General features: G+C 44.0%; 1 protein-coding gene across 5 annotated transcripts in view; it reads right to left on the minus strand.

The window, feature by feature from the left end:
- The window catches only part of PIK3R5 (phosphoinositide-3-kinase regulatory subunit 5), a 274,166-nt gene that overhangs the window by 133,668 nt on the left and 115,583 nt on the right, over positions 1-24,915 (minus strand). For 2 of the 5 annotated variants that reach the window (XM_078654675.1, XM_078654678.1), the window contains exons 1-7: positions 24,243-24,832; positions 18,163-18,275; positions 16,456-16,556; positions 14,434-14,502; positions 13,190-13,328; positions 3,164-3,233; positions 197-371 (exon numbers count right to left, since the gene is read on the minus strand). In XM_078654675.1, the coding sequence (XP_078510801.1) occupies positions 197-371; positions 3,164-3,233; positions 13,190-13,328; positions 14,434-14,502; positions 16,456-16,556; positions 18,163-18,262 (654 nt within the window). In that variant the 5' untranslated portion in view covers positions 18,263-18,275; positions 24,243-24,832. Of the gene's footprint in view, positions 1-196; positions 372-3,163; positions 3,234-13,189; positions 13,329-14,433; positions 14,503-16,455; positions 16,557-18,162; positions 18,276-23,635; positions 23,768-24,242; positions 24,833-24,915 lie in introns of those variants that run through there. The other 3 variants (XM_078654674.1, XM_078654676.1, XM_078654677.1) reach the window with 2 other exon arrangements.

Consider the following 24,915-nt stretch of genomic DNA (forward strand, 5'->3'; position numbering starts at 1 on the left):
TCAGCAATTATTTTCACACAGTTGCTTCCTGGACGCGTTTTCACAGTGGTACATTCTGGTATGGTTATGTCCTGTACTCTTGCATACTTCACCTTAGAAAGGGTGCCCACCTGTCTCCTGACTGACCTGTTGGGTTAGTGTGTGGTGCTACTGATAGAGGACATGTCTTCCCCATTGCAAAATTGCCCCAGCCTACCTTCAGATTTCGGCACAGGCTTGCGAGATCATAGCGAGTGCCAAAGTTGGACTGGTAGATGTGCTTGATGAGCGTGATGTACTTAATGTCCTGGGGTTGCTGGGTGCTACTCAGCTTGTCTGCTACAGTGGCAAACTCATCAGGGACCTCAGTCGGATTCACCAGTAGGACAGTGCTGTAGAAGAAGAGGGATTAATGTCATAAGGCCTTCTTCATTCTGGACGTTGTCAGTAGGCAAGACTTTAAAACTACATCATGCGGGCGGTTTATTGTATTACATTGATATGAACCCATTTTACTTTAGCAAACTTCTACTGGATATTGACAAACACTGACAGCATTAATATATTGGTCACGATTTGAAATCGAATTGATTGACTAGTTGATCACATGAGAGCCGTTGACTGACCTCACACTGCTTTGTGGATAAATTAAGGCAAATGAATAGAAACAACGTCATGATGTACATGGACGTCAATTCATCAAAATGTCAGGAGTAGTTGAAGTGACACAACACATCCTAACTAGGTCTTGGCAACTTTTTAAATATGCTGGAGGAATTACGCAATTATGCCAGCTTGAGTAATTAAAAGTAATCTGGGGTAAAAAAATTACAGCAGGAGCACAGGAACAATGAGCCGAGAGAGCGCGAGCTGCTGCTGTCTACTTCTGTCACAATCATGTAACATTTAGTGCTATTTTCTTAGTGCAAAATGCATCCTCAGGCCCATTTTGGATGCCAGCGTGCATTTTGTGCTAAGAAAATAACACTAACTGCTGAATTACGCTTCTTAAGTAATTACACATAATTAAAAGTAATTTTGTGATACTTACGAATATTTACGCTACAGAGAATTATGCCAGTTACATCAACCCCTAATCGAAACAGCATCGATAACACACATGGCTGCCCCCTTATTTTTCCTGGACTACTTAACAGCCTCCTATTTGCTATTTCTGAACTAGGGGAAAGATGAGAAAAAAAGTAAAGAGACTTAAGAAGAAAGTGATGTGAAGGGAAGAATGGGAGGGATTGAGACATTCCAAAGACCATACAAACAGCTTCTTCCATTTTTTACTTAATGGCTTCCTCTTTTCACAGGTCAGAGTTTTTTTAATAATCTTTCCTCAGATGAGGAAGAGAGTCTGCATACCCTTGATAGAGTGCAGTCTTTGAAGACTTATTTGGATAGATCCTATTTGTTTAAGCATTCTGAAATATTTTGTAGCTTTTGGTGGATAAGGTCAAGGGAAAAAGGATTCATCTTTACCTATTAGTCACTGGATAAGATTCATTATAGCTTTGGCCTCCTATTGCTGACCTGCTTGTACCCCCTGGAATTCAGGGTAGATCAACGAGACGTTTAGCAGCGTCTTGAGCAGAACTCAATGATGTTCCTTTGGTTAAGATTTTCATGGCTGCCACAACTTTGGTCATCATTATAGACTCCGGGGTTGCACGATGTTGACAAATATTTGGGAGCGGACGTTCTGCATTCTTTTATGCCACAGATTATTTTTAAATTCAATTAAAACATTGGTGTGCATTGAATTATCTTGTGTCTGGGCTTTTGTTTGGATGAAGTCCATGTTTTTACTTTGGCATACCTCATTAGTAATGGCTGGGACGAGGATGAGGGACGTAGAGGTAATGTCATGATTACTTACTGGTAATCTTCATCACTCCTACTCCTTCTTCCTCTCATCCCAGTCATTACAACCCACCTTCCCTTGACATAATGGCCTTTAATCTTGGCTTTGTCTGCAAGGAGGTCCTGGGACTGAAAGCTTTTTTATGGCATCTGATAGGAGGTTCAAGGTTTAATTTGTAGCACTCTTGGAGTCTTTTTGTCTCAGTGAGGGGGGAGCACCTTAATTGTAATAACGAGGACAAGAAACATAGGGGCTCATTACGATGGCGGACGGACCTGAGTCCGTCATGCCAATATGGCAGTATTCCCGCCCATGGAATCACAATGCGACCGCCACGGTGGCAGTCGCATTGGGCATGTTTACCATTGCGGTGGGTGCGGAAGGCTTCAGCATCCGCCGCAATGGTAAAAATGCAGGGTTTGCATTTCCCTGCACTACGTGGCAGGCACCATGCGATGCCTGTCACATCATGTAGAGAAATGTCGGGGCACCGTAGGTGCCCCACAAGTACAGTAGGGAAGTGCCCCTGCTGAAGGGGGGCCCGCAACAGGCCCCCAAAGTCAATCTCAGCCAGCCTTTGAATGGCAGGTGAACCGCCATTCCAGGCTTGCGGAGGTGAAGCATCCTAATGTGGGAGACGGTGCCTGTTAGGCACTGCCGCCATTCTGGGTATGCTTTGCGGGTCCGCCAGGCGAATAATTGCCTGTGTTGGAACCCCGTCGGACGGAATTCCCGTCCGACAGAAAACCGCCTGCCATCATAAATTGGCAGGTAGGTAATGGCAGCAAATTGGTGGTGAATCCGCCACCAGCAGGCTGCCGGTGGTGGATTCACCGCGATCGTAATGAGCCCCAGAGTCATGTATACTGACCACTTGTAGAATATCTTGTTTTCTTGAATTTTTGATTTTCATATGTTTTGTTACCCGATATCATATTTATTTCCAACATTTTCCTAACAATTGTTTCCATTGTACTTTGCCTGTAAAAGAAGGTGACATTATGAAGAACCATATTAAACATGCTGTAAACTGTTTCACAAAAACCCCTAAATGCAGCCAAATTTACTTCTTTCCTTTTGTAGGGGCAGGTTAATTTACTATTGAAATTTCACTCAATATATTTGAGGGTATGTGCATTAACAGTGTGCTAAAGTATATTTCAAACAATTCATAAACAATATTTATGCACAGTACATATTTTGGCAGTAAAAGTGACAAATCGGTTTTTAGAGCATGTATTTTCACAGTTTTTACATGATACTGGCTCGTTAACTGGGAACTACTAGCCACATAGATTCTGCAGTACTACTCACATTGTACGGTTCGGCAGATTATTCGTCGTGAGACCCTGCTCCGCTCTGACCAGCCTCTGGTATGAAACACCTGTTGTGGGGCAAACAGGATAGTGGTCACATAGAGAAGAGGTAAGAAGTTTATTTTCAGCACTTTGCCCATAAAGGGTAGGATCATATTTTATGTATTAGTCAGATAAATAGTAAATATAGACAAAAGATTAGAGTCATTTTACTCATATATAAACGAAAATGACCACTCTTATCACGGAAGCGGACGGCTCATCACTTTGTTTTGCTCCCAGACTCAGCGCACACCGGCCCTTATCAAGGTGGCCTGTGCAGCTCGGACTACTACCTTCTCCTTCATTTCCTCACCTGGGAACATGGACTCATGCCCAGAAGAAGTTCATTTTCATGAACAAAACGCGTTGGCTGGCAATTTTGTGAAAATAAAGGATTATTCAAGACCTTGATACCGTAAGACTTATTGATTCATTGACTACCACTCGTCTCAATATCGAGCGGTGCACCACTCCAAAAGTTTGGCTTCTTCATTTGTCTGCGCAGCAGTTGGCACTCAACGATGGCAAGTGCTGGAGTAGTTATGTGCACACTCAACCAGATTGACTATAGCAATACACAACAAGGGAACATCACAGGGAAGTGCGGTCACTGTGTCCGCCGTTGTTTGGAACTGTATTTCGCATAAACAACAATAACTATAAGATGACAGTGGTGTATTATAAGAAGGAAAAATTCAGGACACTAATGATAACAACCACAAATAACATAAGGAAACCATTAAGAGGTGGCAATCAGGAATTAATGCTAAGACAAAGAGAAAGTCTATGAATTGGGAACAGTAATAAACTAGAAAGCAGAAATGCATTTTTGGATTGCATCACTTTAGGATGGAGAAGATGCCTTGGTACTTTCCAATTTATATTATGGGAGGCTAAATCCATCTGAATATATCATAACCACAATGACGCTCACTCCAAGGAAAGTCTTTGTTGCAACAAGAAGGACTAAAACATGATTAATCAACACATTTTCTATTTATGTTATATTTATTTATTTGATTATTTATCTACAGACTAAGACTAATTATAATCATTCTATAACACGAAGTGTTGGTCTCATATGCCATTCAAACTATTCCCTAAATGCTCCACATCTTGCATATACTTAGCACGCAAACTTTCCTTCTATTAATCTTATATATCCATACATCTTCATGTCCCATACAATCACCGTTAGAGTATACATGAGACATATATTACCAAGAATCTATGACTTGCTAGCTGTTTCTATACTGCTGTATGTGCAAAAGAGTGTTCTAAAAACTAATCAACATGATGTTAAAATTTAATAGCTAGTGAGGCTGCCCAGAAGCATAATTTGAGGCCTGGAAATAAGTGCCTATAAAGTTCAAGTGCGTGAGCAAACATAGGACATAGAACATTAGCTATTAAGTACTAATATATACATAATTCTCAATTGTTGGCAAGTGCCCATGCTGCTAAGTATTCAAATAGCTAGTGCGACTTAAGACAATCTTTTAACTTTTCAAAGGGCATCTAGGACGGAATGGGAGCAATACCTTATTGCATATGGCAAAGGAAACTACAATAGTCATAACTAATATAAAGATGTCGACAGAAAGGGACTCAGACCAGTGCTAACAGGGAAAACCTATCCAAAATACTAGATGCCAGGCCCTAGAGGAAATTGTTTAAGTCCACGCTCGTATTCAGGCCGTTGGGCATCTTGGTATCTAAAGCCATAATAAAGTGTGATTCTAGTTGGTGTATGCTTTTCTTTCTGTTGCCTCCCCGTTTTGATACGGGGACTGCCCCTATTACTGAATATTTTAAATCATTCAAATTGTTTTGGTGCACCAACTTAAAATGCCGTGCTATTGGGTAATTAGGATCAGAATTAACTACCGCCCTCAGATGTTGAAAGATTCTTTTAAATACTGGGGGCTTGGTACTACCTACATATTTCAGCACGCATGTACATTCTAAGACATACACGGCATATTCTGTTTGGCACGTATAATGGCCTTTGATTGCAATGGGTACTGGACTGAAAGCAGTCTTATATTCAGTTATGTTGGTGCCAACTTTGTAAACACGGCAAGAGCTACTTTTCACTAGAGCATCCCTCATAGAGGGTGCTCTTCTGAAAGTGATGGAAGGCAATGCCGGCAGATTAAGGTTTGAGAGTTATATCAGTTCGAGACTATAGGCCACTGAGAATAAATAAATGATGTTGGGTATTTTTTTCCCTTGTTTACAAAATGTGGTGACCAATTTGATAGACTGCGTCTTGTTATCATTGAGATCTACCTGGGTTGTCTGATCTAAACTAATACCGGTTGTGGGTAACAAACATACCTCTCTAGAATGTGAATTGGCTTTAATGAGGGCTTTGTGTAGATCAGAACATTTACATCCTCGAACAAGGAAACAATCAAATGCCTCCTGTTGGCACTGTGCCTGGTCCTCATCTGAACTACATACCCGGACAATTCGTAGAATTTCGCCATGGGGTTACTGTCTATCAAGTGGCGAGGATGAGAGCTACTCGCGTGGAGGATCGAATTCCCCGCGGTGCTCTTACGATGAAGTTTAGCCTTAATATCACCTTCACTGATATAAACCTGAACATCTATAAACTCCACACATTTATCACTGATTTCTGCTGTGAATCTTAAATTAAGCCTGTTGTCATTAATCAATGTTACAAATGCTTGTGCTGATCCTTTGGTGCCTTCCCATATTATGCAAACATCGTCTATATACCGCCAGTAATGTCTCACATTCGAATCCCAAACATTCTTATGCAGTGCTCTGAGGACATGCTCCTCCCACCAGCCCACATGTAAACATGCATAGCTGGGGGAGAAGCATGACCCCATCGCCACCCCTCTCAACTGCTGGTACACCTCCCTGTTGAATAAGAACATTTTATTGTTCAAGCACAATTCGATCATCTTTAAAATATTATAATTGTGTTCATGTAAATCAATTGATCTTTCTTCAAGATAATATTTCACTGCAACCAGTCCGTCAGTGTTATGTATACTCATATAGAGTGAAGTAATATCCATAACTATCAACAGATTATCATGATGCCATTCAATTTTGCTGATTTTCCTCAAACAGTCTGCCGTGTCCTTAATGAAGGAGGATATCCTGGTTACATGATCTTGCAGAAAATAGTCCATATATTTAGATATGTATTCCATGATACTTTTTCTCGCTGAGATGATAGGTCTACCAGGAATGGGTGAAACATTTTTGTGTACTTTGTGTATAAAGTAAAGTACAGGAGTAAAGGATGTTCGATTTTGAAAAAAGTTGAATTCATTTTTAGTTACCAACCCTTACCTCCTCCATTGGGATAGATGTTGAAACACTTTGTCCTTTACTATCCGCAGATCTTGTATTGAGGCTTTCCAATAGCACGTCAGGTCTGACAAGTGTCTGTTGGCCTCCTCTAAGTACTGTTTTTTTGGCCACAAAACAATGTTCCCACCCGTATCTGCTTTGTTGACAACAATTTCATGGTCATCACCTAACTTCTTCATGAAAGAAAAATATTGAGCTTGTGTGTAATTTCTTCGATGCGTGTTTGAATGAATGGTACGGTTTAGTTGTTTGAGTTCTTCCACCACTCTGTCACTGAAGACATCAATGGCATCCTTGGGCATTAGTGGAAAGAAAGTTGATGGGAGACGGAAAGGACTGCTAGCATGTTTACAAATGTTATTTTGACACAACAAGACACAACAGGTCTTGTTGTGTGGGATTTGCGGAATCTTTTTCTTCATTAGCCATAGAATGTAATAATCTGAGAGTAGTGATGTCTTTAACCTGTAAGTTGCTATCATCCTCAAGCGGTATGCTGTTGTCACCGGAATTTGTTATAGTATTATTGAGTTGGTAGAACTTTATTAGCTTTGATTTGAGGATGAATTTAAAGTCATCTATTCTAGATTGGTTATATGCAAAGTTACTCTCCGAATAATATGTCAGGCCTAAAGATAGAAGTTGCAATTCCGCTGTTGTAAGCACAGTCTCTGTCAAATTGATTACGGTGTTATCATCTTATTTCTGTAGCGCCTCCACTTTTGATATTGTTGCTTGTGTTTCCTCCACCTCTCATTCCTGCATTTGTACCTCCTTCACCCTGCTGTTTGTGGATTCTGGGGGCACAAGGTCTGCTACCGGTCCCAGCGCCAAAAATTCAGTTCCTCAGCAGGTGTTAACTTCATTGTCATCCAATTCTTGTAGGCCTGATGTTGTTTGTCTACTGTCATCGGAATCACTGTTAGTGGTAAGTGAGCTAACATTGGACTCTTCATTAGCTGTGACATTGTCCCGTGATGATGATGGTGGCAGGATGTTGGGTATTTTGTTAGTCAGTGCCTGTCTCTTATAGGTGTCGAATTTCCTAGAAAAACTAAATACCCTTCCTGTTGCATAATCATTCTTGTTGCGGGCAAACTTGAATATTCTGCGTGCTTTCATTACGTCCTTATGTTTTTTATTCTTAGGTTGATGTCAGTAGGGCCTTTTGATACCACTTCCTTTTGTTCCATCCCATCTAGTAGGCCATTGACCCTATCAATTTCTTTAAGTATGCTGTCCGGATCGATTTCCGCATATTTAATAAGAATTGCGACCATGTTCATGGATGCTTGTAAATTATTCTCCGCCCACTCCTTAAGCATAGCAGGGATAGGATTCTCAAATGTAGGCGCAATTAATACTCTGAGTCCTCTCAGTGCACTGTTGGCGTCTCGATATTTCTCGAGCGACTTCTTTTCCCACCATTTGGTGAGTTCTGTTTTAAGCAATCTTTCTAATATCCTTAATAAAGTTTTAACATCGTTGTTATTAGTACTGCACGCTTGTTCACTATTGATTTCCGGCAAATTCAGAAACAACGCTTCTCGGTCATGCAGTGCATCATTGGAAGACATAGTAAAGGTTTTTTCCAATAGTTCGTAGAGCAACTGGTGCTGGCTCTCTATTAACTGTCTAACAACACAGGGTATGGCTCTAATCAGCAAGCCTGAGCCTCTAAGCAAAACAACAGAAAACTTGCCTGTACTGATCCTTATTCTAAGAGAAAAACTGCGATCAAGCCCGGACGCGCGGAATAGATTTGAGAAAGCCAGTTCCAAGTAAAAGGGAATTGGTCCTGCCATGAGGCCGACCAGACCTCACACCCTGAGGAAATTAACTGAAAGTCACATCATGCCTTCCTAAGTCATTATGAAGTCCCACAGGCTCTACTCGCATTGAAAAGTCTGATAAGCCAGCAATTGATTCGAGTCTAAGTGCGAAATGGGCTGATTTCGCCAATTAGTGATTGGTCCTGAAGAGAACCCCCAGCAAACAACTTACGGGGTTCAAAACGCGTCGACCTTTTTGTTGTTTTTTGTTAAACAAGTGTGATTAATGTGAAGACGTTTTCTGTCTGGTTAAATGATTTGTGAAATAATGTCCATAAACTGGCACAATGCAGAAATTCTTTTGTCTAAGATTACACACTGTTTTCTTGGTTTTTCCTTGACTGACGAACCTTAGTTAAATTACCTAGAACAGAAAAGATCATTTGGTTATATGTTTTGTGTTTTTCGTCTTGTATGTGAGTGAGTCGTCTTTGATGTAGTTTATCATTGGAGTATTGACCCAAAGTCATTCAGTGTTTTGGTCTGGTCAATTGTTGTTTCTTTGGTCTTGTGGTATAATTTTTAAAATTGTCGAATTATATGATACATGTGAAAAACAAAATGAATTTTGAAAAAGAAAAATATATTTTTGAATAAATTTCGTAGCGGTTGACAGTAATTTGGTTGCTGTTCCCTTGATGATTTTCTCTTAGAATAAGGATCCGTACAGGCAAGTTTTTTGTTGTTTAGCTCTCTATTAACAGCACCAATATTACATGGGTCCAATCTCTCTACTCGTTAATGAAGAGAAACTCGGCGTCGGGTCCTCTTACCAGCTAGAATCGCCCCGTCACTTGAGTCCTCCTACCACTCGGGCGCGGCTGATCCTTCGCAGAAATAGATGAAATACGACTCTATCCTGCCGAAATAACAGGAGGCGAAGTCAACTGTTACTCCTTCTGGGTGAAGTCCTTCACTTGCGCAGGGTTGGCTGAACGTAACGTTGCCACTTTTTGGAGAGAGGGTCCGTAAATCCGGAGATAGCCATTTCCAGATCAATTTAAATAAAGGCTACACAGTGCTGGCCCACCTCCTTTCTCAATGGGACCATCCAGGTATGGACCACAACACGCAGAGACTCAAAGGTTGTTTGTTCAAAGAGCTTTAATTGATTGCATAAACCTCAGTGTTCATCAGGCTAATGCCTGCCATGACGCATTTGACTGCTGGGATGTGGTCTTGATCACATGACCCGCCACAGACATTTGACCAATAAATATTGTGTTAGAAACTCACAGACAAAGTTAACAAATATAAACCACAGACTGTAAATAGATCATAATACAACGTCACTAGAATTCTCAGCCTTGTGCTTCTATGTGAGTACGTTATATACACCGGTAATAAAACACTGCCAAACAATTCCTTATACAAAAAATATAAATAATTATTATTTACATATTTGCAGTTCAGGTCTTAAATAAGCATGGTACAATAGTTCTTTACCTTAATACCCTCCCGACATTGTCATTAGACTAATCCTCAATGCGGTATCATTATAAAGTGCTAGCGTCATTTGAGATGTCATCAGTGATGTCACTGGCCATGTCATGAATGATGTAATATGTGATGTCATCAGCAGTGCATTGCGGGAGAGCGAGTTATAGTTAGCTGAACTAAATATAACTGACACATTTCTCTGGTTTTGTATGAGTGAAATATCCAACTAACTCTAACGTCCCTGAAACCTGTGTTTTTTCAGTGAATTTCTAAGGTTTTTTTAAAATGCTAATTTCTAACTACAACGTCCCTGAAACCTATGTTTTTTACAGTGAAATTCAAAGGTTTTTTAAATGCTAATTTCTATCCATGCCTACAGAGGTAGGACATGTGCAGAAAGAGGAAGAAAAGTTGCAGAAAGAAGCAAGAGATATGCAGAAAGGGGCAACAGAAGTCCAGAAAGATGAAGCAAACTGCAGAAAGAAGCAATAGATGTGCATAAAGAACCAACAGAGGTGCAGAAAGAGGTCTGGTTGCAAATCATCCTGTGCCCTCAACTTTATGCTGACTGGTACTGGTGGTAACTGACTCTGACTAACCAGGCCTAGAGCCAGTGTTATGCTAAAAGACACTTAGATTACAGTGAAAATAACTACATACACATACCGAACACTATGCGTTGGGGTACCCCTGTGATTGGCATGACATCCTCTGTAAAACTCTAGTACATAATAGGGTAGGGGGATTAAAACTGCCTCTAAGTCAGAGGTACAGAAAGATGCTTCTTTAAGTAGTAGTCACATTTGCAGAGTGGTAGAGAAAGGGTGCTGGGCCTCCAGCCAGCGCTTAGGAATTCCGCTGCGTAGGACTTACAGGAGGTACCAGGAGGGCTCTTGGTCCACAAAGTCCCTCAGGAGTAAAGTGGACTTCATCTCCCATCCCATAGTCTGCCATGAGGCACGTTTGCAGAGTGGTGGAGTAAGGGTGCGTGGCCTCCGAAGACATCTTAACAATCCTACTGTGTGGGACTTACTGGAGGTAACACGAGGGGTAGTTGGCCCCATAGGACATCCTTGGGGGCCAACTACCCCTCCTATAACCTCCAGTATGTACCACACAGCAGGATTGCTAAGTTCGCATAACAGGCCATGCCCCCTTTGCCCACCACTCTGCAAACGCTCCCTGGTGCGCTCTTGGATGGGGATTGAAGTCCCCTTTACTGCTGGGGGTCCTTAGGGGCCAACGAGCCTACTTCTTACCTCCAGTAAGCCCCACACAGTGGGGTTGCTAAGACGTGGACAGAAGAAATGCCCCCTTTCTCCACCACTCTGCAAATGCGCCTCATGGCACATTCTTGGCTGGGGGATAAAGTCCCCTTTCCTCATGAGGGTCCCTGGGGACCAACTAGCCCACCAGGTATCTCCAGTAAGCCCCACACAGCTGGATTGCTGAGAGTGGTCTAAGACCACGCCCCCTTTTTACACCACTCTGCAAAGGCACCTCCTGGTGCACTGCTGCTCGGGGGATGAAGTCCACTTGTGTCCTGAGGTCGTCAGGACACAAGAGGACCTCATCACCCCAACAGCAGTGCATCAAGAGTGGCGTTTGCAGAGTGGTGTAAAAAGGGGCGTGGCCTCGGACCACCTCTTTGCAATCCAGCTCTGTGTCACTTACTGTTGGTACCTGGTGGGCTAGTTGGCCCACAGTGACACTCGGTATTCAACAGGACTTAATTCCCCAGGGGTGCATTTGCAGAGTGGTGCAGGGAGGGGTGTGTGGCCTCGGGCGAGATGCTGGATTTTTTCAAATATATTTTTTTAGAAGAGGGGCTGTGTAGCCCCCTCCTTTTAGTATTTTTGGAACCCTGGGGACCCCATACCCCAGGGGCGGACCCCTTTTTAAAATAGATATATATTTTTTAAACAGGAAGGGGGCCGCGCCACGTTCCTCCCGAGGCCAATTTCGGTCCCGGTGACCCCATTCCCAGGGCATGGCCTCCTTTTCTTTTATTTATTTATAGGGAAGGGGGGCCACTTGGCCCCCTTCCCTAGGCCAATTTCAGCCCCGGGGACCCCATCCCCCGGAGCATAGCCTCTTTTTTTAAATTAAATGGGAGGGAGGCCGAGTGTTCCCCCTCCCAAGCCACTTCTGGCCCCAGAGACCCCATCGCCCGGGGCCGGACCTTAGCGTTGGGGACCGTGGGGGCCCTCAATGCCCCCGCGGTCCCAGCTGGCTCCCTGCCTCGTGCTGGAGCTGGCATTGCTTTTGAGCAAGGGGAGTTGCTGACATGCAGCTCCCCTTGCTCAAAAGCAATCCTGCTATGCTTCGTTGAAGCGAGAGCAGGTTTCCTGCTCTCGCTTCAACGTAGCAAGGCAGCGTTTGCTATGGCAGGGCAGCAGCAGGTTCAGTCACCTGTAGCTCACATGTGAATAAATCCGTCAGGGCCCTGCTAGCCTTTCCGTTAACTGGCCTCCAGGAATGAGGCCGGAAGGACTTAATGCACATGGGGCACCACAGTCCAGTGCAGAGTTCTCATCTACAAACCTCTACAGTGTGGAACTTCAGTCTGATTGGTTCAATCGCGGAGAATCTGGACTGCAACTTCCCGAAAGCATAATGTGTTCCATTAATAAGTCAGAAACCATTTCCCTTTGGGTTATTTAGAAGCATACCATCATTGATTCATATCACATCCATAAACACACAAACCAATATCACCGAGTGTCACAGAATCCTAAAGCTAATATATAAATGTTTTATTCAATTAATCCTTTTTCATGTATAAAAACTTTGAATAAAACAATAAAACAACAAATCAATCGTTATCTAATAAATCAGTGATTCACATATATGAAATAATACTCATAACAGAGAATAAAATTAACAATAAAAACACAAAGCACCAAACCAATAGTCATTTCAGGATCAACACATCATAGTGTGCTGTCATTGTTTGTCAAATCAAAACCATTTCGATTTGGTGGTACTGTTATTGTTTTTCCAATCATAGCTTACTACTAATAAGCACCAAATCGAAATGGTTTTGATTGGAAAAACAATAACTGTACACTACGATGTGTTGATCCTGAAATGACTATTGGTGCAAGAATTTCGACAGGCGTAACCTGTTTGTGCTACCTGTTGGAATATTTGCACTACCCCCCCCCCCCCCCCTTCATGTCACAGTCACCTTACATAAAGCTCGCTCCAACAGTCACTTGAACACCAACACATTAAATCTCTCTGGCATCCCGCTCAATGCCCATTCTCACATCAGAACAGAGAGAGCCGCCTTCCAATGGGCACCTGAGGGCTGAGGTCCAGAGGTTCCAGGCACAGACCCCGGCACGTACCTGGCGCCTTGAGCTCATCTGTGATGAAGGACAGCAGCTCCCTGTAGATGGTGCAGTAGGGCAGAGGCCAGGTGAGGAAGCTGTGGTAAGTTTCTGAGGCCTGCTGCAGGAGGTGCGGTGCCGGCGAAAAGTACGGTGTCTAGAGAAGAAGAAAGCAATATCACCGACAAATTCAGGTTCATTATTATCTAACCATGACGTAGATATCCACTGTAGCACCAACAAACCGCTCTGATGGGCACAGGGGTCTATGAACACTGGGATTCTGTTGAATAGAAAGCACCACAGGAGCAATGTTAGGATTTAGACCCAGGGAATTCAGATCTGAGGTTTGAATCTGATCTGATTCAAACAGATCAGATGGAGGGATGGGACAATGGGAGGAAGTAAATCATGGTACCTCTGAATGAACCGTACACAATGTTTCACATTTGTTCTGAAGCAAAAGAGGGTCCGTAGTGGAACAAGATTAGAGAGAAGGGTGGGGGGTCAGTGGAGGAGCTACAGATGAAAAACAGTATTCCCCAGTGTAATGCTCAGGTGGGGGAAATAGAAATAATACTGGCATGCCAGCAGGGATTCATTCCATGCAGCATGAGATGGGCATGTGGCACCTTATATGGAAGAGTAGCCCAGGGAGCCAGCAGTGGCACTCGGGACATTTCATAATGAAGAGAATGCCTCAGAGAAAGAAATCACGACATGTCACTGTGAAGGGAAGCCCCAGGATTAAGAGTCAGACGTGGTATCTCACGATGTGGAGAACTCCCACTTCGGGGAGATGATGAGTACTGCCACAAATATCAAAGACCTGGTTGTATGTAGGGAGTCCATACGTCGTCTTATAAAATAAAATAATGATGAGGAAAGGGAGGGCAGCAGGCCTCTCTTAATTATGTCCATTGCTGGGGGGGGGGGAGGGCAGTGGGACCCAAAGCTTCACATAATGAAAGCGCCTACGACAGAAAGTGGATCAATAGTCTCCTTCTTCAAATCCAGGTGGAAGACACTCACCCAGACATGGGAGGAATATGAGATCCCTACAGTGAATGTTGGGTTATGTCGCAGCAGGAAGAACCACCCCCTGCCATCAGGGAAGAAGGACAGAGCTCGAAAGAGGCAGCTCGGTATTAGTACACAGAGGAAAGAACAAGATGACGCTTTACTGCCCCCTCTTTCGCTCTCTCTTAGTTCATCCTCTTCCAAGGCCAGCTGAGATAGTGCTAGACAGCGTGAGTACTCACACACAGGACAGCCGAGTAGAACATCAGGGCCAGCGGGATCACCAGGTGGTACTCACTGCTCGCTTGAACCTGAAAAACACCCAAACAGAAGGATCGTTGGCCAGAGCTGGCAAAAAGGGCGTCATACATGGCAGGTGAAAATCAGGATATGTGTCCTTGGCAGCCTGGCAGGTTAGCAAAGAAGTCAGTCAATTTAATGTTTGACGCATCCCCGGTCCCGTTAACCTTTAACAAGCCCCATCCTTTCTGGAAATGAATGCATGCATTTGTTTAACCTGTAGGGCCTCTTTTAGTTTGGCAGACGGGTTAATCCTTATTAACCTGGTGGACATCCTGCCCACCTCATCACAAAGGCCATAGGATAATAATGCATTTGTAATAAGGCGGGCGCGGTATCTGTCACGCTGTAACGGCTGTGCCATATTCTAAATCGGGCCATTAATATAGAAATATATACTAGAAATGCATGAAAGCTGGAACAGTGTCTTACAGGTGCGCTTTCATGCATTTTTAGTATACAGTAAAGTCGCAGGCTCCCTCTGCCCAGCATTTCCAGATTCGGTACTCACCTCCCCCCAACCCTAGCCCGACCTTGTTTTCAACCTCATAGGACAATAGACAGAACACAATGCAGAATAGAGACCCCTTAAACGCGTACTGCTGGAAGTTATACACGTGGGAGGCCGCTATTGTCTCTGTGTGCACGTCCCGGTCCCACCAGGGCAGGAAGCAGGAAGCCATCTCTCTGTGAATAGCACCGGTCTGCTCCCTCCCCGAATGCACTGCCAGCTCCACCTGCCACCTTCCTTCTGTTCCCACATACACAGGACCAGTACGCCACCGCTCCACGGCAAACTGCGTCTCGGTGGCGGCATGCAACTGGGGCTTTGCTTTAACTCGGAAACCCAGTGGCCCTGGGCCCGACTCCCAACACTTCACAGAACCATGCGCTTTTGTTGTTGTTGTTGCAGTTTTATATAGCGCGAACGTGACCCGAAGGTATCGGAGCGCTTTCTAGATGCACCAGTAGCATTGCAGGAGGACACATTCATTTTTAGGCACAGGGAGATTAAGTAATTTGCCCAGAATCACAGGATGTGTGAGCCTCCCGCCACACTCGAACCTGGTTCTGCAGCTTCAAAGTCGGCTGCGCTTGCCGTTAAGCCACACCCTCTCCCCCGGTCTTAGAACTGTGTGATATATGAGGTAGGTCAGAATATAACGATATAGGAAGCTATGCTGCCAGAGACTGTCTCTGAAAGGCCAGGGCAGTCCCAGTCCACAGAGGGAGGCTCTGCTCCTACTCTTCAGGGGCCTGGTGCAATGATTGAACGTCGATTAGGGGTAGCAAGGTGTAGTATCTACTAAACCTGGCTTTTCCTGCTGTAGCCACGAGCTCAGAGTTTGTGCAGAAACCAGGAAACGCGGCACTGCTACATACATGTACGTTCCGCTCCCTTCGTTTACTCAACCCATTAGAAGCTAATTAGAGGTTGCTGAAGAGGTAAATGTTGGCCAGAGGGTCAGCCCTGTGATGTCATCAAGTGTCAAAGGGTGCGTGATCTCACTTCCGCTAATATTGGCTCCTTGGCATTTGGGTTGAATGATGTCCATGGTACAAGGACTTTCAGAACTGGGGCGCAACGGAAATGAAAGTGAGAATATACAACCATTTAGGAGCAAGAAATACATACTATACATATATTACTCCCAGGATCAGAGCAATGAGCGAGGAGAACATAGACAAAGGTTGGAGCAAAGAGTCACAAGATCGAATCCCCAGTATTTGCTCCTACCATTTTGGCCCAACCTATCACCTTGTGAATCAAAGGATCATTGAAACCAATGCTTGTATCTCTGTATAAATAATTGTGAGCTCCCCCACCAGACCGCCACCTTTCGGGTGCATTAGCCTGTTGGGAATGTCACCTCTGTTTCTGTGTATGTTCATATGATGACTCTGAGTGGCGCAAAGGTTAGGACCTGTGCAGCGCAGGGAGCATCCACGCGGCACGATCTCACCTGTTGTGTTCGCTGCAGGATCTTCTCTATGAGGATGAGGTAGTTTGCTGCATCTCGGCTCACCAGCTCTTCCAAGCTCCACCAGTTCAGGCACAGGCCAGCTGCCAAAAACAGAGACACGTGTTAGAAAGCAGGACCAACTGGTGCTCCAGAGCACTGAAGGACATAAGAGTGAATGGGCTGGCTGGCGAGAACTCTGAGCAAATCAAAGGGCCACAGGCAAATACCTGCCTTGAGGTGGTGACTCCTAAATATGCAGGATGGAAAATGGCCCCTAATCGGGTCATCCAAATCACAGACCCGGCTAATGCCCCACTTGGACCTTAAACAACCACCAGGCATATCAAGGGCTTCCCACTTCAGTGAAAAAAGGAAAGGTGTCATTCCTAGTTCCAGAAGGGTTGGATTAAGGCCAGAATTAAATGATGTAAACATACAATAATTATTAAACAGACATTTGAACAAAATTGAAGTTTGTAGTGATCCTGAAAAAATGATGCGGCTCTGACCCCCTCTGTACCTATGTTGCACTCCCCTAACGTAACGCATTCCCTATAACTGCAGAATTACTCGACCACCCATCTGATCACCAGCCAAAGTTCTGCTGACGGCCAACTTGCCTTTCACAGTTTGCTACACATGAAAGTGCATTACTTTTCTTGGCATCCGTACTAAATAAGGTTAAGACTGGTATTAGGATCTCTGGGAGTAAATGGCAGTCATCTTGCAATTTTCAGTAGTGATTTCTAAGGGAGAAGTGTTAAGTTGCAGTAGTCGTTGCAAGTGTTTGACCAACGTATAACTCAGGATGTATTTGATTTGCCTTTCACATGAAATTACATTTCTGCTTTTATAGGTGGAGGCATATCATGACACAGGTTAGTGAATTCCATTTTTGTAGCTCTGCCTTTTGAATATAGAGATGTGCGAGAGAATATGTTTTATAATCTACAAAGACCAGAATGTAAATGAGGCACTCACCTGAGTGTGATTTTCATGTGTTGTACCTGGATCTCTGACAGAATATCAGAAACAAAAGTATTGTGTGGGCAGAATATCGTGTCAAAACTATAGAGGACCAAAATATTGTGAAGGTAAGCATAAAAAATTAAGTACGGATTTACTCTTCACCTCTACGTACATTGAAGATACGTACATTGAAGATATATATATATTGCAAGGTACATACATGTGCAGTTGCATTTAGTAAAACTTGGCTTACCTACAAGCTTACCTTCATGATATTTATGTTCTCGATATTCTTGACATAATCTTCTGTCCCACTATGTTTTTGTTTCCAATATTCTGTCTAACATACGTATTGGCAACATAGATGGCTAGAACATGATCTAAATGTGTAGCCTTGCACTGACCCACCGTCTGGCCACCCCAAATCACACAGTTTAGTTTATTCTGGGGCCATACAAAACTTCCTGCTGGCAGATGCCAAGACCAGTGTTACACTAAAGGGGCCTATGAGTGAGGAGAAGAGTTCTCTTTACCCTGACCAATCACCAGCAATAAGCATTCTTTAGTCTTCCTCCGTTTGATGATGTTGGATTGGGTTTTGACACCTATCATGTCAATTTTGTAAAGCCCAATAGCCTGATGCTGGAGCTGGGAGATGCACAAATGATGCTGATGTTTGGTAGATGACAACGGCTTGTACAGGTGTGGAGCGGTGAATGGCAGTGAGTGAGCACCTACCAGTCCAGGTAGCCGAGGAAGGTTCACGCCTGCTCAGCCCGTGCAGGCATCTCTCCAGGGCATGGTGGATCCTGTCCTCCGTGCAGGACGTGTGCTCCATGTTAACTCATCTCCTGTGGGAGTCAAGGGAGACACACAAATCATGTAGTCATCAGCCACCCTTACAGAGAACTTCTGACATTTATTTCTGCTAATTTCTTTATGGTACTTATAATAACACTTTTATGTTGAGTGGCAGCAGATTAACAGGTTAGCAGTTTAAGATGTAAAAAACAAACAAATAAATATGGCAGACATTTAACCATGAGCCTAGAACATACATTTGCGCTTGCTCGAATAGCCACCTAGCCATTTTATGCCAGGCGTCGACCTATGAAATAATAGGGTAGTCCACTCAGGAATAGGGCATTCAAAGCCTTTCCTCTGAAATCTCCCTGCTCCCAATCGAGGGTGGGAGTACATGGCAGCCTTGCAGTTTCTTTAAATGACCTTTAAACCCAATGATATCAAAAGAAGTGACACCACAACAGGTAAAATCCTAAGAAAAGTAAAATCCAAAATAATGCCGAAAAACCTTAATTAAAATAGATTTACATATCTTATATCTGTCTGAAAGGGTTAAATATCATGTAAAATCTAACTGAAGGTGGAAAATAATGCATGGATTTCCTCAGACTATAAAGAGTTATCTTTAACAGTTATATAACTACTCGATATAATGTTTTAGAAAAAGGTTAATGCACATTCCACTCTCAGTCAGACAAAGCTAAACAGAAGTCTACAGGTACAGCAGAGGGACTGTCCTAATGACACTCCCTGAAAGCACAGATGCATTCATGCATCAGATAGGTTACTGTATGTCAGTTACCACGGGAAAGGTGAAATATGAATATCGGAGCCCAGATTAATTTGTACCTGCAGGTGACCAGATTTCTCATGTATAACCCTTTTCTAGGAAGAAACTGCACAAAATGTGTTGCCTGCCGCTCACCTCTGCATCTAGAAGAGGGACGTCCAATGTAAGTCCAGGGGGGACAGACTTTTTTGGTGATTTCTGACTAGATGCAGGAGCATAGCTTTGTCAGATTTGTGGAGGAGGGGTGAATCTTGCATTTTCCAACTAAAAAAGTAGTGCTGGAGAGGTGATATGACCAAGATTTGAGATGAGCTGTGTCTGTGATAAACTTGGTCAGTACACCCTTGCATTAGGAGGGCCTCTGTTTAGAGGGGCACAGTGGGTGAAAAACGATGGGTGGGAATGCTAACGTGAGCGATTGACACTGGTTAAGCTATTTGCAAGCATTCGCCCCATTACATTTTCATCAAAGGGCTATGCTTAATCGAACAAAATGGAATACCAAAAAAGACGTTGAAAATGAGGTCTGGGCAAAACTACTATACGATATAAAAACTAACAACAGCGCCCGCTTCTGGCAATCAGTGAATGGAATTCTGCAACCACAGCACAAAGAATTAGTATCTCATATCATGGAAGAGACTTGGATCAAATACCTTTCCAGTCACTTCAATGACCATATAGAGTACGCAGGTGCGCAAAAAAGTATCAATAAGACCACAGAGTCAAATTGTGAAACATATATGTTTGAGACATTGGGTCAGGCTTCTCAAGGCACAATCTCCAACTGCCAAGATACCTCGAAAAACCAGCAGATAGCCTCAATCAAAAAGCAGATAGCCAAAGGCAGGAAAGAAGGCGCCCCGGGATCAAACGGTATCCCACCAGCCCTTTTTAAAGCAAAAAACACAGAGTGGGTGGACATCATGCTAACCCTATTCACGGAAATCAGGCTACTAAACAGAATCCCAGAATCCTGGAGGGGGTCGAAGATCGTCCCTATTTACAAAAAAGGAGACAAGATGGACCCAAATAACTATCGTTTAGTAGCCCTCCTTGACAACGAGGCGAAATATTTCGCTGGCACAATTCTTGAGGAGTTTGCACTTTGGGCTGAGTCAAATCTGATCATACCGCTGAACCAGACCGCCTTTCGGAAAAAGACCGGTACACCAACAAATATCCTTGCCATCTCATTAATTATTGACGCAGTAAAAACCAAAAAGCTCCCGCTGCATTTGAGTTATATTGATTTCAGTGCTGCATTTGATAACATCGAGAGAGGCAGACTATGGGGGAAACTGGCACAATGGGGCATACCGCAGACGACTCTAAACATGTTGAAGCTTCTTCACACTGACACCTGGGTACAGGTGAAACTAGGAAGCGGCACCCAAATGTCCTCAAAAGTTCGCACCACCAGAGGACTTAAACAAGGGTGCGTGCTTGCTCCAATATTGTTCAACCTCTTTATGGCGGATTTACCGAGACTACTAGATGCCTGCAACTCCCACTCCCCGAGGATGGGTGGGAAATATCTGAGCAACCTTCTGTACACAGATGACGTTGTGCTACTTAGCCACACCTATATCGGTCTCCAACGTCTTCTGACGGAAATGTACAAAAACGCAATGTAAAACACCCTAAAAATAAACCTCAGCAAGACTCGCACAATGTCAATCAATATCAACAAAAAACAACAGAAGAACTGGTCTCTTGGTGGTTTAAAGATTGAGCCAGCTTGTGAGTATAGATACCTGGGAGTCATCTTTGACAGAGAAGGCTCATTTGCGCAGCAGAAGCAGGAAACAAGAAGGAGAGGAGCACTGATCACTGTGACAATGAAAAATCTAGCTACCCAATTGATGGGACCGACCCTGACCCCCTGTCTGAAAGTCATTCAGGCAAAGCTACTTCCCTCAATTACCTATGGCAGCGAGGCCTTGCGGGGAAGAGACTCCAAAAACTTGGACAACATACAGGTCAAAGCTTACAGAACAATGTTCTCGCTTCCGCTCCACACTTCCCCGGCTCAAACAAGATTGGAATTCGGCCTGCAAAAGCAAGATCTAGCCAGGCACGGAGCATATATCATTTGCTGCCATAAACTCAGAACCGCCACAACAGACACATTAAACTCTCTGCTATGGCAGGATATACAAGGCAGGGACGCCTCCCAGGCAAGAACTTACTTGCAGGCAGCGTTGGAAGCGACTAAACCCTCTGTGCTCTGGGACATGCAACTTGGGCACAGTACTTTCAAAAAACTAGTCTGGAAAAATGTCAAATCACTTTCCTTACTAGAGGACAAGGCTCATTTTTCCAAAAGATCTCACGCATGGATGACCCTCAACTCGTACAAATCTTTGACACCACAAACATACTTCAACCAGGGTTACCCAAAAGCCACAAAAATGAAGTTCCTGCCAAGCACAGAGTATCTTCCACCATGGCTTAGGACAGAGGGCAACGAGGACTGCCTGCTTTGCAACTCAAAGAAGGGTGACATTCTCCATGTCACCTGTCTCTGTGAAGAACTACAACAAACACGCCAATTGGTCCTTAAAGATCAGTTTAAGCAAAAAGGGATCAGCACCAGAAGGCAAGCGGTGCTAGCCTGCCTGAATCAATCAAACACTAAATTAAATTGCAGATACGTCAAATTTCTCGCAATGGCCGAGCTAAGAATTCCAAGACTGCCAAAACCGGGGATCAAAACCACAGACACAGGCTAATAAGCAGACGGACGCAAAGAAAACCACTGTTACATCCTATGTAAAAAGGCGCTTGGACAGTCATGCTGTACTTTTCAATCTTATGTTTATTCTTAACGGTTTTAAATTATGATATTTTATGATCTTTTTGTAACATGTTTTGCACTGGTTTTAATTAACTATGCATAATAAACTTTTACCTTTCCTTACCTTTACCTTACCATTACCTTTTTGGTGTTTGATTGCCATCAGTATGCCTGGAACCCTAAAGCTAGTGCAACTTTCCATGCCTACCACTGCCAATTTTTGTGAATACCAAAAAGTAGTAAACCTGCCCATTCAAGGAGCACTTCCATGGGCACAAGCTGACTATTTGTTAGGTAAACCAGTCACTATCTAAATATACTTAAGTTTCCGCTACAAAAAATGAACAAGTTAAAAGCTCTTTGTGAAATGAGAACAACGATTAAAAAACAACACAGACATAGCAAACCCGGCTCAGGGCCCCCAGATCCAACTATCAAGCCAAAAATACATTTATTTAGGGGGGTGTCACACCCCAGCCCCCACCCCCTGAAGCTGCGCACCTGACTAGATAAGTAAATTCCATTTATATTACGTTAGATGAATGTGCCTTATGAGGATTTCCTTAACATTTGGCAAGTGTCTGGCCATCCTGAACCTAGATTGGACCACCTAGTCTAAAGCATCAAAGACCAGCTAGGTTTCTTTCACCATGAATGAGTTTCAAATCAAATAATCACAGAATAAATAAGTTATCCGGGCTGGTAGTACACAATGTAAAGTTACATTTATGATGCCACACCTGTCAATCAGCCACGTCATAGCTTACGCCTACTGCAAGTGCTGTCAATTAGCTCAGGGCATTGTTCACTGAATGATTTGTAGACTTACTTTTGCTTTGTACAAGTATGGTTTTAAGAACCGTAAGTGTAAAAAGGTGTTGGCCAATAATGTAAGGCTAGATGACTTTGTGACACCGAATTTAAGGACGCGTCACAGCTGTATGTTTGATAGTTTATACTTCATTAAGAATCACTTTAGGCGCATGTCCAGGTGTCCCTACACGAGCTTCATTGTCACTTCACTTTAGCAAGCATGGTATACACTGGATCAGGGAAATCACACTGGGCGCCTTAAATCTCTTTTTCTAAGCACTGAGCTCCTACGTGACGTCCTGTTATTCGCTCTAATACAACAATATCCACAGGGCTTTAAGTGGGCCGGGTCCTACAGGTGCTGAGCACCGGCAGCTCTAAAAAGCAGGTGCCAAGACGGGTCCCTATCGGGCTCTCCCTGTTGCCTTCTCCATCAGGGTGAAACAAAATCGTAACTCTGCAGCAGTGCCACCCTTCACTGCCTTTGTTGTAACTTCAGAGGCTTGTTCTAGTTCTTGCACAATCTCATCATTTCAGAACTGAAGCATTTTGAATATTCTATACAACGAAGCGATCGTTGTTGCTATTGTCTTATGCAACTGACAACCATTGGCAAAGCCAATAGTCCTGGCTTCTTGTAAGTGCAATGTTACATGTTGTATTAAATATCTGGATACAATGACAGAAGAGGCAATAATATACCAGTCGGGCGGCACACTATGCTAAACACAGATTTTTAGCTGCAATGTTTTAAACCACGCCCTTAATTATATCGACCACGCCCCTTTGAGAGACCACCCAGTTTTTTCATCCCACTTAAACCCCCGAAGGTCTAGGCCTGCCCAGTCAGGGCCGAAGCTATCCATAGTGCATCGGCACCGTGGCCCCGAGATGTTAGGAGCGAACTGCATCCATAGTCTGTCCGTCTTTTATTATGAATGGCGGGCCCATTCGCCAAGCACCACTGTGCTCCAGGGACATCAATGAACAGAAGTAAAACTTACACGTCGAAGGGGTGAGTCCGAGGGTGCCCCCTCCTTCACCACAGTGAGCGGACTCGATGTCTCGAGAGATTAGAAAATCCAATATTCAATGTCAACCCCTCAGAGCTTCTCCCGCCTCTACCTTGATCTCTCCGTTGATTTTGGAATCCCCTGTAGTGCTTTGAAGCGCCCTGCAAGCAGCCATGAAGCATGACTCTATCGTGGGTATTGAAAAATTGTTTAGCCTAAGCCTTAGCTGTTAGCCAGCGACGTGACAACGTTTGACACTCGCTTTTAGAAAAACAGTGTATTTCTAAAGCTATTTCCAGGAATAAGCTCGGGGAAGTTACACCTTTCTTACCGCAGATATATTCAGAGTAAAGCCACGAATTACTTGCCAAATGTCACCGGAAGTCACAGTGAGACAAAATAGAAAGAAACACGTGCCCCGTTATCCAATAAGTTTAGTACCCTGCTTCTGTGAACACTTATTTCACAGATGCCGGTAGCCTACGGTCGCCGGCTCCCGCTGCCTGGGGCGAATCTCAGGTTAGCTTGGAGGGTTTTTAACTTGAGAATACGACCTTTCATTAATTTGCTTCCTCCCCCCGCCCCTCTTCCAAATTACCTGTAAAGTGTCAGAGACGCCAGCGGCGGTTTCTTCCTCCAAAAATCGGCTCCAATGCCTCCGCCGGCCCACCTGAGAAATGCCCGATAGAAAAAAACGGGCAGGCCTTCCTTCTCAATGCAATAGGTATCGACAGAAAAAAGGTATCCAGACCTAGAAAAACGAAACTCTCCAAAAATTCTTGTTGTGAGGATTTCATATACAATGGGATGAAAAACACGAACCCTCCTCCTGTTCCAGAGTTAAGAGAATTAGGGCCCGCAGTGAAACCCAGACAATATACTCTTCCGGCTGCCGCTAGTCGGGTGTCTCGGACTGGCTCCCACCGCCTGTCACTCTCTCGGTGACCTCAGAGAGCTGCGCGTCTCCTGGAGCCAGAACTCTCATCGGGGCCACTGCCGAAGCGTCCTGTAGCACTTGCCCTTGTCTTCAACGTGTCTCTGGGTGGCACTAGTCGTCAGGATGTCCCGCTGCCGTCCTCCCTCGAACGGCCACAGAACCGAGTGACACGAATAGTCCACTGAAGGCAGTGCCTCTGTTCCGGGCCTCCCCATGAGGTCACCCGGCGACGGCGTGCTTTCACGGGTTACATCACACGCTGCTATCACGTGCAAATAAAATCTATATATGCTTATGTATCTCGCCACGTCAGCGTTTGACTGGAAGTCCAGAA

This window comes from Lissotriton helveticus, chromosome 7 (assembly GCF_964261635.1).
Source record: "Lissotriton helveticus chromosome 7, aLisHel1.1, whole genome shotgun sequence".
NCBI classification, from domain to species: Eukaryota; Metazoa; Chordata; class Amphibia; order Caudata; family Salamandridae; genus Lissotriton; species Lissotriton helveticus.